Source organism: Labeo rohita, unplaced genomic scaffold (genome assembly GCF_022985175.1).
Source record: "Labeo rohita strain BAU-BD-2019 unplaced genomic scaffold, IGBB_LRoh.1.0 scaffold_289, whole genome shotgun sequence".
Classification (NCBI taxonomy): Eukaryota; Metazoa; Chordata; class Actinopteri; order Cypriniformes; family Cyprinidae; genus Labeo; species Labeo rohita.
Genome location: NW_026129199.1, coordinates 19527 through 36428, shown reverse-complemented (window position 1 = coordinate 36428; position 16902 = coordinate 19527). Strand labels below are relative to the sequence as shown.

Here is a 16902-nt window from a genome sequence, read left to right as displayed (position 1 = left end):
GCTAAATAGACAATGCAAATATATTTATTTGTATGCAACAGCTCTGTGACTTTCCACATTACATCAGTGGTGATTTTGGTAATGTTGCCTATACCTGACAAACACTTTCAGTAAAAGGTGAATTCCAAATGCCATTTGTGTTCTCTTGAAGTTAACTTCAAAATGACAGTTTATATGACATTTAATTTGGGGCAAATCATGCAAAGGCTAGCTAGCTACATGCCTGTGCATATTTGTATTAAATGTGTGCCACTCTAAACCCGGTTAAGTTGAATTTACTTAAAAAACTTAAGGAAACTGGTTGCCCTAAAAATTTAAGTAACGTTTACTGGAAAACTTGAAGTAATCATTACTTAAATATAAGAGTCATTTTAACAACCATTTTAAGTTGAATTTACTTAAAAAACTTAAGGAAACTGGTTGCCCTAAAATATTTAAGTAACGTTTACTGGAAAACTTGAAGTAATCATTACTTAAATATAAGAGTCATTTTAACAACCATTTTAAGTTGAATTTACTTAATGCTTTTAATTTATCTAATTACTCCATTCCTCTAATAGGTACTCACTGACTCCCAGAGTGCATTGCGACATGAATAAATTATGCAATTGCTTTGCTTTACTGTTGTTGTTTGTATTTGCCAATTTCATTTGCTGTCTTGTGTCAGTAGTAGCACAACAAAAAACAAACAAAAAAAAGCTCATAAAATGGTTATTGATACAGTTAATAAAAATAAATAAAATTGAGTTGTTACCATTGTTGTGATTCACATGCTGAATGTTGAAGTCTGTGTGTGACTCACGCACATTACCCCAAATATTAAAAGATTGTATCAACACAGATACAAGCTTCTTGTAGTGTTTATAAAAAATAGAAAAACAGTAAAATTGTAAAAGATCATTAATCAACATGAAAAGTATGCAACCTAATTATTTAATTAAAATATAGGTCACCTTCTAAAAGCAATCTATTTATTACTTTTCTTTCTTTGAAATCAAAGAACTCTGATTTTATCTTGTATTGCTGCAACAATAGAAAGAACACTATAGTAATATAAACAAAGTTCCAAATGCCCAACCAAAAGTAACACTATTCACTATAATGGTGAGTATTAAAAAAAAAAAAAAAAAAAAAATTGTGATGTTCTCTCAAATATTTCAGTTGTATTGAAAATTCAACATTCAAGATGACTTTGGGAAATGAGTGAATTCAAGTAGTGAAAGAAAGATGTGAGTGAAAAGTCTACTAAAAAATGCCCCATCTCAAAAACTTTTTCTTCTTCTTCTGTTGTTATGTTGCACATTAGCAACATATTAGTGCACTGCTGCCTCTCACTGGTTTATTAATGTCATTGGTTTCTTTGTGGATACTTGGATATTTTAAGTAAACATCACTCAAAGCAAGTAAGTAAATTGTTTTATTTGCCTTGAAAGTAGCTGTAACTTAATAAAACCTAGTAAGTATAGTAACTAAGTAAAGATAACTAATTGTAACTAAGTAAGGTAAACTATTAAATCTTAGTTTTATATATTTAAAGAGATTCATCACTGCAGACAAAAGAACATCAGAACAGTCCAGATCTTCAACATTAATTATATCATGTATGCCTTTGTAAAAAGAATAGTTTATTCAGAAAACTTATAGTACATTTTTTAGAAGAAAAGACGATTTCATCAATTACACTAACAATATTAGAAATGTGTTATTAGTCCAATCAGAGGATTCTCAGACAGAATAACAAAGAAATAAGAAATATATGTAAAATAAACATGGTATACTCTCAGAAGATATAGTTAAAAGTTGTAACTCGGGTAGTACTCTTTCAGAAGGTACTAATATGTACAATTTAGATACTAATACGTCTTCAGGTAGTATTATACCTTTTATGGTACTAATATGCATATTTTATGGTAACACGATACAAAGGTGAAACTCCTAAAAGGGTACTGTCACAGTGACAGATTTTGTACCATTCTTTGAGTATGTATGGTGTGAACTACGCAACACTGAAATATTTTAGGCTCTGCCCAACAGCATGGTCATCTGCATGCTAACTTTTCTCTGTCTCATTTTCCTCCTTAATGCATCTTTGATCTCTTTAGTTCTGAAGCAGTATATCATTGGATTGACAACAGGTGGAAGCAGATTGTACCACATAGTTAACATAATCCGAAGGTCAGGAGTGAATGAAGCTGTCAAATCAAATGTATAGACAACACATCTGGGGACATAATACAGAAAAATGATAAAAAGTTGAGGAGTGCAAGTTGATAATGTTTTATATCGAGCCTGAATGTCTGAAATTTTGAAAACAGACGTGAAGATGGCGATAAAAGAAAATATAATAAAAATCAAAGGGCCCAAAATAATAAACATGGCATATCCAAATCCAAACAGCCTTTTCTGTTTTATATCTCGACAAGAGAGTTTAATTACTGCATTGCGTTCACAATAATTTTGGTTTATTATGTTAGAATTGCAGTAGGGCTCATCAAAGGCATGAAAAACCAAGATTGCAACCAGAGGTATCAGCATAGTCCACATCACTCCACATACAATAAAAACAGTCTTGCTTGTAATAAGGACACAGTATCTCAGTGGGTTACGCACCGCAACAAACCGATCAATGGCCACTAATAGTATAACAAAAGCATTAATACTCGCTAAGTAGTGAACAAGAAACATCTGCACAAAACAACTATGAAATGATATAGTATTGATATCAAAAAGATATTTTGCAATGGCTTTAGGCAGTATGACAGTTCCAAATGCAAGATCAGACACTGCAAGAAAACAGTAGATTAAATAGGTGGGTTTCTGAAGGCTTCTCTCATAAGCAATAAATGCAATAATAAAGATATTTCCTCCTGCTAGTGTAAAGTAGACAAAAAATAAAAGGGTTCCTACAGCTCCATAATACTGTGGATGGAGTCCTGGAAATCCCAGCAGGTAGAATTCAATAAAGATAGTGACATTGGTGTTGGTCATGACTTGAACGGCTTTGCAGTTACCAATTTGTGTACACTCACTGTAATGCAAGGAAAAAGACAATAGGATAACAAAGCAGAGATGAAAAGCATATATAATGACATATCAAAAATACAAAATAATAAAGAGTAAATTGTCAAGTTGAACCATTTTAGGCCATTAAATAAAATTACTTTCGCAGAAAACCAGATCTGTTTAGCATAACTGTATAATGCAGAACTTATATAGTAGTATACAACATTACACAATAATATAATATTATACAATATTATATAGTATACAACCTATAATTGTTTAATCTTGCATTTGCTGGATTCTAACCATTTGAGCATTTACCACAGATATAGAAGAAATTAAATGATACCTTCTGTATCAATGTCCATCAGAAAATGGCACACTAAAGTAACTTTTTATCTCTTTCTTAAGTGCAAAGAAACCTCCCACACAGTGACATATTGTTTGGGGTTCTCATGTGTGATCCTGTGAGCTTTGTTTCTGACAAAACATTTTTGTGTTTGTGTCCATTGGCTACATATATTTGATATAATGCCAAAAATGTGGAATTATCTCTAATATTCATTAAAAGCTAATTGAATTGAAAACTTCACACAAAAATTAAAAGTCTGTCATTAATTACTCACCCTTGTGTTGTTCCTAATCTGTAAGACCTTCTTTCATCTCACAAATTAAGATATTTTTTATCAAATCCAACAGCTTTCTGACCCTGCATAGACAGCACAGAACTACCACGTTCAAGGCCCAGAAGAATATCAATAAATAGGCCATCAGTGGTTCTGCTTTATACTTAACAAAAATACATTAAATTAAAATCAGTTGTTTGTTATTGCATTTTGAAGTAAATATCCCCTTGGGGAAAAGATAGAAAAGTCTGTCTGTGTGCCAAGCATTTATTGTATATATTGTATATTTTAATACAAAAAAGATATATTGTTACTCTTGTTGCAGTGTGTGTGTAATCTCTGGGCAGTATAATGCACGTATGAACAGATTTTCTTAACTACAGTATATGAAACACTTAATTTAGGGGTCAGTAAGGGTGAAATATTGAGGGGCCAAAGATAGGCTTGTGTAATCACAATCATGAGTATTACATTTGAATAAAATCAATTAAATGCACATTTAACATAAATGTCTTATTAAAGAGATATCAGTCACATTAAATAGTATTTGATAGTAATAATAGTAATTATTTCTTTGCATCAGTGTTCATAAAATATCTTGTTTAAAAACATTATAGATATTTTAGTAAGCAACAATACTGAACCAGTTAGTTTCCTTTTAACCAACAGTGACCTTTACATTACCTCCAACTTGTTTTAAATTTGTCTTAAACTTTTTTGTTATTGCCTCTTTGATCTCTTTAGTCCTGAAACAATATATAAATGGGTTGATAACAGCAGGGACAAGACTGTACATCATAGAAACCACAATGCGGATATCAGTACTAAACTCATAACCAGCAACGTGTGTCATGTACACAAAAGTTCTGGGTAAATAATAAAGACATATGATCAGTAACTGTGGGGTGCATGTGGAGAACGTTTTATAACGTCCCTCAGAATTGGAAATTTTCGAGACAGAGATGATGATAGCAACATAAGAAAATACAATGAAACATAAAGGACCCCACAGCACAAACATAGCGATGGCTGCCGTTGTGACTTTCATGGTAGTTACATCTCCACATGTTAGTTTGCTTAAAGCGACATTATCACAGTAGCAATGTGGCATGACATTTGACCCACAGTATTTCACACTGAGGGCCAAGAGAGTGACTCCAACTAACTGCAACATGTTTGCGATCCAAACACATGCACACATAATGGCAATCGTTGAATTTTTAATCAGTGTATGATATCTGAGAGGATTGCAAATAGCTACGAATCGATCAAGAGCCATCAGTGCCATGAGAAATGAATTGGTAGCCCCTAGAAAATGGACAAAATACATCTGCGTGAAGCAGGCATTGAACGATATGATTTTGTCAGACATCCAGAACATTGCAATGACTTTTGGGTAGGTCGTTGTTCCAAGTGCAAGATCTGCCATTGCGAGGTTACAGAAGATTAGGTAGGTTGGTTTCTGAATTCTTTTCTCATACATCACAAAGACAATAATAAAAATATTCCCAGCTGCAAGAAGAAGGTATAAGATGAAAAGCAAGGCTCCTACAAGTCCATAATATCCAGGATGGAGTCCAGGAAAACCTCGTAGAACAAACTCTGTGAAGACCGTTGTGCTGTTTGTGTTTTGGTAAGTTCCGTCATTGCTGCCCAACCCCATCCGAAGACCTTAAAAGTGAAATACAATCTGTACGTACAAAAGACAACACACAGAAAAACAGTGTAAATTTAAAGGATTTCAGCATAAACATTAATACTTTTAGCACAGACAATGTTTTTATAGCAAACACAACATTTACAAATGAGTGAGGTGAGAAAGGGGCAAAAAAGCAAAGAATAAGACCAAACACACACACACATAATCTTTTTCAAACAATGATAGTTTACAGGAACATACTTCTAGCACAGGTCAGAGCATCCTGTGTTATGTTATGGGTAAGTTTGCTTTTAAATGCTTGAGATTACACCCAAGATGCACTCAAACTCTTGATGTAATACTCTCACATGTATATTCAGAAAGCCTCCAGAGGTCCCTGAACATAGCAAATTTGTGTTATTTTTTGCAATTACAGTAGGGGGTGGTAAGAGTGTGTTTTTGAATATAAACCTACATGTTTATATACTTCTTCAGAGCAGAGTTCTGCCAGACTAAAATAAATAAATTAAAGAATTAATTTGCAACTTCTTTCATTTGTACAATCGTCATGTCATTTCACGAGTTCACCATCACATCTAATCTGGTTGAGTAAACAGTAAGCATATTTTGGCGTGCTGTCCTGGGGGAGGGCTCCGAGCCCGGAATATGGCCCGAACCCAGAGAACTCCCCCCATCCCAAGTACAGGATGAGGAAAGATTAAGAGTGAGGAGTTGGGGTGGAGGGGGGATGCCGAAAAAACAGTCGAATGACGGAGGTAAGTCAGCTGTGTGCTTATTTATGACTTGTGCTAGCTAGACGAGTTGCACCTGTGCCAAATTAGTTGATTATCTGATCATGCTCCTCCCGAACTTTGTTATCAAACATCATATTGTTAGATTGTAAGTAAAGATTGTAACTAAAATAGAGAACCAGTTTATACAGATAAAATAACTGGAAGTCATTAGCTTCTTAATGCCAAGTAGTTTATAATATAACATAGTTATGAGTGGTGCTGATACCAAAGGCACGACGCAGGGGAAGTCAAAGGAAGTAGTCCTGTAATAATAAATCCACATAATAAACAGAAGGAATCCAGGAGCAGGGGGTAGCACAACATCAACTCAACATCAATAACTGGTAAGGACTGTACAGAAATGGGGAGATCTTACACCAGGGATAGGCAACATCTGTCCTGGAGTGCCAATGTCCTGCAGAGTTTAGCTCCAGCCCTGAAAAAAACTCACCTGCCTTTAGCCCTAGTAATTCTGAAGACCTTGATTAGCTTGTTCAGGTGTGTTTGATTAGGATTAGAGCTAAACTCTGCAGGACAGCGGCACTCTACGACCAACATTGCCTATCCCCAAATTATACAAAAGCAAGAGAGGGACTAATGACTGAATTAACAAGACACAGGTTGTTCTAAATTCATGGGGGAGTGATAGGTGGGAGGAGCCAGGAGCAGGAGGAGCCAGATGTTGATCCAGAGACCAGCCAGGACAAGGTTCCAGGGTGAAGTCGAGGGAGGGAGGAGCCATGGTGTAGACTTGGCAGATGACACCCTGGGGATAACCAATAGAGCCACTGGAGGTGGAGAGCCAGGTGGAACCAAGCAGATGGAAGGCCAGGGTGACACCCAAGGATTCAAAGGGCCAAGGCGGAGGTGGGGATCCAGAAGACCACGGCGGAGCCAGAGGAAAGAAGGAGCCTGACAGAGCCAGAGGAACAGAGTGAGGAGTCGAAGCTGGTGGAGTGGAGTCCTGAGGCGTAGGATGGTTGACGACTGACCATATCAGAGCTGGAGGGACAAGGGAGGACCAAGGTGGAGTCCAGGACTTAGAGGCTGAAGGCGGACACAGGGGATCTTCAAACCTAGGCAGAGCTGGAGACTGGAAGGCTTGAGGCGGATGACTGAGGGTGAGCTGAGGAACTGACAGGCGCCAGCGGAGATAAGGCTGAGGAACTGGCTGGTTTATAGAGAGAAGGTGGGAGAGAGAGGCTGGGTGGAAACATTAGAGTCAAAGGAGCTCAGGAGATGTGGGAGACCTGGACAGAACTACTCAAGAGATATAGGAGATCTAAACGGAACCAAAGGTGACTCAGGAGACATGGTAGATTTGGGAAATACCAGAGGTTCAGCAGAATTGAGAACAACCTCTCCAAACCAGTCTATGAAATCCCCTTTGAAAATGTCCATAATATTGTCCAGTTACCAGTTGCAGCTCACCCTCAGAGGTGGAAATGTGGGCAGGGCTTCCCTTCAACCCCTCGATTTCCACCAGTAGTCCTTTAGGGACAGATGGTATTGCTGGCTCACGCAATACCATCTGTACCTCAAGTCTTTTTGAATATGCTGCTACAAGCTTGGCACATCTATTTTTGGGTGGTTTCTCCCATTCTTCTTTGCAGTAACTCTCAAGCTCCATCAGGTTGGATGGGGAGCGTCGGTGCACAGCCATTTTCAGATCTCTCCAGAGATGTTCAATCAGGTTCAAGTCTGGGTTCTGGCTGCGCCACTTCGGGACATTCACAGAGTTGTCCTGTAGCCACTCCTTTGTTATCTTGGCTGTGTGCTTAGGGTCGTTGTCCTGTTGAAAGATGAACTGTCGCCCCAGTCTGAGGTCCAGAGTGCTCTAGAGCATTCTACTGCATTCATCTTTCCCTCAATCCTGACTAATCTTGTAGTTCCTGATGCTGAAGAACATCCCCACAGCATGATGCTGTCACCACCATGCTTTACTGTAGGGATGGTATTAGCCTGGTGATGAGCAGTGCCTGGTTTCCTCCAGACATGTCACTGGGCATTCAGGCCAAAGAGTTCAACCTTTGTTTCATCAGACCAGAGAATTTTGTTTCTCATGGTCTGTGAGTCCATCAGGTGTCTTTTGGCAAACTCCAGGTGGGTTGTCATGTTCCTTTTACTGAGGAGTGTCTTTCGTCTGGCCGCTCTACCATACAAGCCTGACTGGTGGAGTGCTGCAGAAATGGCTGTTCTTCTGGAAGGGGGAGTTTTGAACACCCCCCTGACTAAGGCCCAGTTTGGCCTGGCTGACCCCTCTAGGAAGAGTCCTAGTAGTTCCAAACTGCTTCCATTAACGGGTGATAGAGGCCACTGTGCTTCAGTGCTGCAGGAAATTTTCTGTACCCTTCCCCAGATCTGTGGCTCAATTACAATCCTGTCTCAGAGGTCTACAGACAATTCCTTGGACTTTATGGCTTGGTTTGTGCTCTGACATGCACTGTTAACTGTGGGACCTTATATAGACAGGTGTGTGCCTTTCCAAATAATGTCCAATCAACTGAATTTACCACTGGTGGACTCCAATAAAGTTGTCGAAACATCTCAAGGATGATCAGTGGAAACAGGATGCACCTGAGCTCAATTTTGAGTTTCATGGCAAAGGCTGTGAATACTTATGTACATGTGATTTTTTTTTTTTTTTTTTTTTTTTTTTTTGTAATAAATTTGCAAAGATTTCAAACAAACTTCTTTCACATTTTCATTGTGCGGTATTGTTTGTAGAACATTGAGAAAAATAATTAATTTAATCCATTTTGGAATAAGGCTCCGAAAACTTTTTAGATGCATTGTTATAAAATATATAGTATAATATAATATAATACTTTATATTCTAATTATTATTATTATTATTATTTTCTTAAGTAAAGTATGTGTATATTAAAGTATTTAAACTGTATGAGTAATTAAAGTTGGTTATGGAGCATTGGAGGATTTGGCCTTTCTCTCCCTCCCCCACTTTCAACTTTTGTATACAAATTTCAGAACTTTCTGAATTGTTTTGATCAGAAATTATGATAAATATCAAAGTAATCAGAACCAGTTTATATTAGATGGCCTTAACTACTATGTACTTACATCACATAAAAAAGTCAAATGTATTTATTGTGTTCCTACTGTATTGCACTTTTGCTATTATTGAGGTGGGATACAGGTAAGGTTAGGGACAGGTTTAGTGGTATGTGTAGGTTTAAATGAATTACAGATGCAACTGCATGCAGGTATTTAAAAAAAAAAAAATATATATATATATATAAGTACAATGTAAACATGTATGTACACAATGTGTATTGTATCAAATGTTTCATTAAAATGTAAGTACATAGCACCTAATATAAAGTGGGACCCACTGTACATACACTTAATGTGTTGGATGTATATATGTATGTCACATAGAAGAACATTTACAAAAGCAGTACACTTTATTAGTCATATTCCAAGACAGGAACACAAACTGCTTTGGTTATTAATTTACATTTCATTTCAATTTCCACATGTTCATCCTCAGCTATATTGTTCAATAATAACTACTCGATAATGACTTGAAACATGAGCGCTATTTAAATTTAAGATAACTTTTTTGCTATTTCATATAATGAGTAGAACATTTAATTAATGAAATTTACTTAAATTAATTATCATAACTAAACTATACAAATGAGTTCTGTGTGGAGTATCTTAACGTTTACAGGTGAACACAAACATAAGAAAATCCTAACAGTCCTAACAGTTAAATTAACTTTTGCTATACCTTTAAAAAACGTTTTGATATTTTGAAGTTCTTAACATGTTTAGAGGACAATACAGTATACATACTGAAAAAAAAAGTTTATACATGAGGAAAATGTCCATTATTTCACAAATATGTCATTCATTCTTATTGTAAGGGTAAGAACAGCCAGAATTACAATGATATAAATACATAAACGGAAAAGTGTAAACAATGGACACTACTGTATTAAAGCAATTTCAAAATTTTTAATGCATCGCATCTGCATGTTCACTTTCCTATTTCTAAATTTTTTCTTTAATGCATCTTTGATTTCTTTGGTTTTGAAGCAGTAAATCATTGGATTGACAACAGGTGGGAGAAGACTGTACCACATAATTAACATAACCCGAATGCCAGGTGAGATTGCTATTGTCACATCATGCACATAAACAACACATCTGGGCACATAATACAGACAAATTATAAGAAGTTGAGGAGTGCAAGTTGAGAAGGTTTTATATCGGGCCTGAATGTCTGAGATTTTGAAAACAGATGTGATGATGGCAATAAAAGAAAATATAATAAATATCAAAGGGCCCAAAAGAACAAACATGGCACATGAAAATGTAAAAAATGTTTTCTGCCTTACATCTCCACAAGACAGTTTAATTATTGAAACTTGGTCACAGTAATTTTGGGTTATTACATTAGAACCACAGTAGGGTTCATCGAAGGCATGATAAACAATGACTGTCAGAAACGAAATACAGATTATCCAAATCAATGCACTTGCCAATAAAATAGTCTTGTTTGTAATAAGGACACAGTATCTCAGTGGGTTACACACTGCAACAAACCGATCAATGGCCATTAATAGCATTATGAAAGAGTTAATACTCCCTAAGTAGTGAACAAAAAACATCTGCAAAAAGCAGCTATAGAATGGTATGTCACTGCTATTGAAAAAGTATTTTGCAATGGCTTTAGGGAGTGTGACAGTTCCAAAAACAAGATCAGACACTGCAAGATTACACAAGATTAAGTAGGTGGGTTTGTGAAGGCTTCTCTCATAAGCAATGAATAAAATAATAAAGATATTTCCTCCTGCCAGTGTCAAGTAGACAAAGAACAAAAGTGTTCCCACGGCTCCATAATACTGTGGATGGAGTCCTGGAAATCCCAGCAGGTAGAATTCAGTAAAGACAGTGACATTAGTGAGGGTCATGACTCTTAGAATGGCTTCACAGATACCTGATACAAATTCACTGAAATATAAAAAGAATGTAAAAAGCACTAAAAATTACACAAGCATATGACTGTTAAGGGAAAATAAAACAACATATGAAAGTTTACATTTCAACATTTAGTACAATTACTGTTGTTATAAAGTTCTAAAGATTATATTGATAATCTTTCATTCACATACATTACCTCCATAAAAAAATATTCAAATGTGAATAGCATAATCTATTAAAATTGCATTATTTTGAGTTTGATGTACTCTGACCACCAAAACTAGAGATGATTCACAGAAACCCAGATTGCATTTAATGCTCAAACAAAAACAATGTCTTTCTGTCTGCGCGTTTATCTGATGGTGCTTTACACATTTACTGTTTTTCAAGACTGAAGGCACCTCCCACAATTTGACGTGTTGTTTGGAGTCTTTCCTGTCTCATTAAAGCATGATTATATTATGAACAGTTTGGTTTCTTTCTTAAGTCCTAGCCATAAGTGTTGTCACAAAACTGGAATTTGCAACTATGATACAATACTATGACAAATATCAATATTCAATACCATTTTCAGTACCACAGGTTAAAATGCCACAACATTAGGTGTACAAAATGTGAACATTAGGCCTAAGCTACAGTATAATTTACTTTTGACCTTTTTATAGGCCTACTACTAATCACAAACTGTCTGTTTTAGTTTTCATTTGGCTGCAGTATGGCCTGTTTTCCTTTTTTTTGTTCTAGTTTCCTGCTCCTTGTTTGTTACTATGGTTTCTAATTAACGAGTTGTCACCTGTTCATCATTTGAGTTCATTATTTGAGTGTATTTAAGTTTCTCCTTTTCATTCAGTAGCCGTCTGGTATTGTCTGTGTTAAGACGTTAAGTTTGTGTTAAGTTTGATTTATTAAAGACCCTTTTGCTTTTGAATAGCTGTTTGAACTATTTTCATCATCCTCTTCTGAACTGGACTGTGACAGAATATCAGACCTCAAAAGTATGGAGATTGCCTCCATAAATGTAGCCCCAATGGGGAATTCTCCCCGGACCTCAGGGGCTACCATTTTTATTTTTCAAGACTGCAGAGACATGGAGGAGTATGTGGAGAAGTTTTTGAGCATCTGCTATCGTGCCACTTGCAGTGAAATCACGCTCATGGAAGGATTCTGGGTTGGACTTGACAATGAGAGCCGGATGGTGATGCCAAGAGGAAACTCCTGCTGGACGCTGACTGAGTATATCAACTTTGCACTATGGGTGGAAGGATCTTTTACGGTGGGCGAAGTAGAAGAGGATTCCGCCACCAGTGTCCAACCCCACTTACCATCTATCACCACCCCAAAGCCAGACCCAGCTCCCACACCCACTGTGGAGATGGAGCCAGAGCCAACCGCAAACCGAGAGACCCAGCCTATGCCCGCTACGGAGCCTGAGCCAGCAGCCTCGTCCATTGGGGAAGAGAAGCCTGAGGTCCCGGCTGACCAGGTATGTGAGCAGGCTGTCACATCAGTGCCAGTAGGAGTGTTAATGGAGCTGGAAGAGAATGATTAGTTAATCGACTGGAGTGCAGAGGTAATGCTTCCCATCCTGCTTCCCACCCACAAACCTCTGCTGCCGTTTAAAATTCCTATTAATGAATCATCTCTTCCCGCTGGAATCCATCCAGCAAAGTATTGTCTTCGCCGTTACCATCTCAGTCCTTTTCCAAGCCCGTCTCTGCACCCAACATTCCTCTCCTTTTTGTTCCACCAGAGCCAGCCATTCCTTCGACCCTGCCTCCGCTGGCTCCCTTCAGCCCGACAGTTCATCCAGAGGCTCCACCTTACATCCTGGATCCACCTTGGACTTCTGGGCTGTCTGCTGTGCTCCAGCCCTCCACCCCTATGGCTCTGTTCGGCTTCTCCATCCCTCAGGCTTCACCGGGGTACTTGCTCACACCTGTGTCACCTCAGAACGTGCATTGGCCTCCAGGCTCCTCCTCGGCTGCTCATGACCAGAACTCCACCTTGGTCTTCGGGTCCATCGACGTTGCGAGGTATCTCGGTGCATCGGTGCATCGGACTTCGCCTGAGATTCACCATCTCCCTGCGTCACCTCAGGCGGTCAGGCTCAAGTTTCAACCTTTGCTCCTCCCTCCATCAGTTCCGCCATGGGTCATCCTCATCTTGGTTGCCTCCTGCAGTGCTCTGAGCTCTCAAAGTCAGTCTACTCGACCATGGACTCTTCCATCCACTCCTGCATGGACTCTTTTGTTTTTGAGTACCTGTTTGGACTATTTTCATCATTCTCTTCTGAACTGGACAAGTAAACACAAGAAAAGTAAAACACTTATGACTTTTAATTTTTTCACACGCAAACATTAAACCCTTAAGCTTTTTTTTTGCAGAAATAAGGGGCCCTATCATGCACCCGGAGCAATGTGGCACCAGGTGTGATGCAATTGTTTATTGCTAGTTTCAGCCCGACACAGTTATCGTTTTCACGTCCTGCACCACGTAGTTTAAATAGCAAATGCATTTGTGCGCCCGTGGGCATGCTGGTCTGAAAACGAGGTGTGCTCAGGCACATTGTTGGCGCGTTGCTATTTTGAGGTAACTGAAATAGACTGTGCCATTGACCAGCTGAAACCTGGTCTAAAGTCAATGGCACAATTTTATTTTATTTTTTTGTTATTTAAAGAGTGCATTAGTAATATGTGCCTATAGGCACGTGCACAATGCACATACACTCTGCTTATTACACACACAGGGACACAGCACACAAACATGCCAAATATTAAAAATGAAAGGATTACAATGTAAAAGATTATTATTGTGTATATAAATAAAAATGTCTACATGTCATAATGGATAGTCAATCGTTTTCTTATGTGAGCTGTTTTTTTGGTTTCACTTTCACTTTCAAAAACAATCACGTTCAGCAAGGAAGGGGGAGAATGGAAAGGGGGTGCAGAGTAACTAATTTGAGTAGGCTCGGCCCGTGAATGTCCACCCTTGGCGCCGGCCCTGCTCTCCGGAGAAGCGTTCAGTCTTTGTTCTAGCAAGTTCCCCCGTGTAAATAGTGAACCTGCCACGGCTCTTAAAGGGAATGGGAGATGAGATTCTGATTGTCTCTGATTGCTTTTGGGGGCAGCCGTGTCCTAATGATTAGGGAGTCGGGCGGAAAGGAGTTTGTAACCAAAAGGTTGTGGGTTTGAGTCCCTGGTCCGGCAGGGATTGAAGGTGGGGGGAGTGAATAACCAGCCTCAATTCCACAACTGAGGTGAGTCCCTTGAGCAAGGCACCGAACACCCATCTGCTCCCTGGGTGCCACTGCTCTGCACTTGGATGGGTTAAATGCAGAGCACAAATTCTGAGTACTTGGCCTCACGTCCTTTAATGAATGTTACGCCCAAAACACACCCATGATTCATTAAGAGAATAGACTTTTAGACCGGGTGCACCGACGATTTTTCCCGTCCTTAAAATAGCAAAACTGGATTCGGACATGCCCTAAGTGCACCTGCGCCATGCACTTTAGACCAGGAGTGGCGAATGTTGGTCCTGGAGAGCCGCAGTCCTGCAGAGTTTTGCTTCAACCCTAATCAAACGCACCTGGACAAGCTAAGGTCGCAGGCAGGTAAGTTTTAATTACGGTTGGAGCTGAACTCTGCCGGGCTGTGGATCTCCAGGACTGGAGTTTGCCACCCCTGTTTTAGACCATATGCTTAGATTGTTAAAATAGGGCTCTAAAAGTTTCTGTGACAGCAGGTTTCTAAATGCATTTATTAATTTTATCAGCTTTTATTTTGGTGGAACACTAAAAGTTTCTGGGACAGTTTATAAAACGCATTACAAATGGCAAATCTAGTAAAATGCTGTAATCATATGTCTACAAATATGTTGGAAATAATGAAAATGTAAAAATGGAGCACAACTTGCACAGTCTTAATTCTCAAATGCCCAGTAAATGTACAGAACATGCAGTGAATGATGGGGTTTGTGCAAAGCTGATGAATACACTGGATAAACTCTATGCAGCATTGCCAACTTTGCAGTTTTCCCGCAGAATGCTTTTAAACTGTTCCCGCAGGTGTTTTTTTAGTTCATGACTACATTTGACGTCCTTTAGTACCTCATTCCAATTGCTACAAATATGTCAGCGTGTCCGTCATCTTAGAATTTTTAGCACTCACAATAAAAAACAAGATTACCTTTTACAGGTGAGAATGTTTATAGTCAGGTTACTGCTTTCATCAGAAGGTAAGAGCAATTTGGCTTTTAATATATTATTATTATTGTTGTATTCCTAAGTAAAGTATGTGTAAATTAAAGTATGAATATGTGTGACTAAGTTGGCTATGGAGGACTGGAGGATTTGGCCTTTGGCCCTCCTCCACTTTCTACATTGTTTTGATCAAAACTTATGGTAAATATCAAAATAATCAGTCCCACTTTATATTAGGTGGCCTAAACATCTAGGTGACATCTGTAACCCTCGTTCCCTGAAGGAGGGAATGGAGACTTTACGTCGAGTGACATATTTGGGATCAATCCATGGAAAACGCCACAATCCTGAAACACGTTACGTGGTTGAGGCACAAATGCTGACAGGCACCCACCCCCACCAGGGGTGCCAGATTTCTGAAGCAGCCATTGGGGGGGCGGAGCACATTAAGAAGACTTTGGCTAATGTGGGAGAGAGTAGTAGAAAATCTTACAAGATTTTTAAGGGGAACACGGATTCTAATTTTTCCCCGTGGAAAAAGTACTGAGACATGATGCCACAACCTGAGGGGTGAAGGAGGCCCTCTGCCGGAGCACAGTTACTGTCCTAGTCCAGGCTGCAGGGCATGGAGGACCCAGAGTTCCGAAAAAGAGGAACAACTGGGAAAAAGGCGCACAGATCCATAAGGAATGGTGCAGCAAGCCGACACCGAGCCGACCTCCCGGCGTTGGTGTTATGTTAACACATGAGAGGAAACGGGCTCTATGTGAATGTTACAAAACCTTGCCAAAGGTGTTAGGTGTCGCCCAGCCTGCAGCTCTACAAATGTCCGCTAAAGGTGCGACACTCCGAGTGGAGTGGGCTCTAACTCCTAGGGGGCACGGCTCACCTTTAGAACCCTTACGCCAAGGTGATGCCATCTACCACCCAATGGGCCAATCTCTGCTTGGAGTCAGCATTCCCCTTCTGCTGTCCCCCACAGCAGACAAAGAGCTGCTCAGAGCGTCTGAAGCTCCGGGTGCGGTCCACGTAAACTCGCAGGGAATGAACGAGACACAGCAACGCTAAGGCCGGGTCTGCCTCCTCCGAGGGCAGAGCTTGCAGGTTCACCACCTGATCCCGACAGGGGGTGGTGGGAACCTTGGGCACATAACCAGGTCTGGGTCTCAAGGTCACGTGAGAGTCAGCCGGACCGAATTCATGCACACTTTGTTGACTGAGAATGCTTGCAGGTCCCCTACCCTCTTGATAGAGGCAAATGTGGTCCGGAGCACTGTGTATAACGACAGGAATTTGAGCTCAACTGAACCGAGTGGCTCAAACAGGGCTCTCCGTAAGCCTAGGAGGACCACTGAGAGATCCCAAGAGGGGATGAGACGTGGTCTGGGAGGGTTCAACGTCTCGGTCGGAGTGGTGCTTGCCTTTCTGCAAGAAGGGTTGGAGTGGAGGCTGTCCCCCTCCACTCTGAAAGTGGACGTTGCAGCAATTGCAGTGTATCACAATGCAGTGGACAGTAGGTCTATAGGCAAGCATCACTTGATTATCAGGTTGCTGAGAAGTGAAGAGAGGTGTCTGCGTTGACCACTACATGCCTCGACATCTGTCCTAAGGGCACTCCTACCCGTAGGAATGCAGGGTCTGATCAAGGGCTGAAAAGGTGGTGACATTCCGGGGAAACGCCGACCT

At 39.6% G+C, this 16902-nt stretch overlaps 4 protein-coding genes across 4 annotated transcripts; 1 reads left to right on the top strand and 3 right to left on the bottom strand.

Moving 5' to 3' along the window:
- Positions 1-2016: 2016 nt before the first annotated feature.
- Positions 2017-2988, bottom strand: LOC127160107 (olfactory receptor 52E8-like). Its single transcript, XM_051102765.1, has one exon. It carries the CDS (start codon positions 2986-2988, stop codon positions 2017-2019), a length of 972 nt encoding a protein of 323 aa, XP_050958722.1.
- A 1299-nt stretch (positions 2989-4287) lies between these two features.
- or30bw1 (odorant receptor, family 30, subfamily BW, member 1) lies at positions 4288-5292 on the bottom strand. The gene has a single exon (XM_051102763.1). It carries the CDS (start codon positions 5290-5292, stop codon positions 4288-4290), a length of 1005 nt encoding a protein of 334 aa, XP_050958720.1.
- Positions 5293-10015: 4723 nt separating this feature from the next.
- Positions 10016-11329, bottom strand: LOC127160105 (olfactory receptor 52K1-like). Its single transcript, XM_051102762.1, has 2 exons — positions 11209-11329; positions 10016-11042 (listed from the first exon to the last, which is right to left on the bottom strand). The coding sequence occupies exon 2, from the start codon at positions 11000-11002 to the stop codon at positions 10016-10018; it is 987 nt and encodes a 328-aa protein (XP_050958719.1). The 5' UTR covers positions 11003-11042; positions 11209-11329.
- A 567-nt stretch (positions 11330-11896) lies between these two features.
- Positions 11897-13200, top strand: LOC127160104 (uncharacterized). The gene is made up of 2 exons (XM_051102761.1): positions 11897-12495; positions 12763-13200. The coding sequence occupies exons 1-2, from the start codon at positions 12010-12012 to the stop codon at positions 13198-13200; spliced, it is 924 nt and encodes a 307-aa protein (XP_050958718.1). The 5' UTR covers positions 11897-12009.
- Positions 13201-16902: the final 3702 nt, after the last annotated feature.

What these genes read in the sequence shown, in the direction of transcription:
- LOC127160105 (XM_051102762.1), bottom strand. Translation starts at nt 11,002, where the DNA reads ATGACCCTCACTAATGTCACTGTCTTTACTGAATTCTACCTGCTGGGA.
- LOC127160107 (XM_051102765.1), bottom strand. Translation starts at nt 2,988, where the DNA reads ATGACCAACACCAATGTCACTATCTTTATTGAATTCTACCTGCTGGGA.
- or30bw1 (XM_051102763.1), bottom strand. Translation starts at nt 5,292, where the DNA reads ATGGGGTTGGGCAGCAATGACGGAACTTACCAAAACACAAACAGCACA.
- LOC127160104 (XM_051102761.1), top strand. Translation starts at nt 12,010, where the DNA reads ATGGAGATTGCCTCCATAAATGTAGCCCCAATGGGGAATTCTCCCCGG. An exon ending in CTGAGGTCCCGGCTGACCAG is followed by an intron (nt 12,496 to 12,762) that starts GTATGTGAGCAG and finishes TTGTTCCACCAG; the next exon opens with AGCCAGCCATTCCTTCGACC.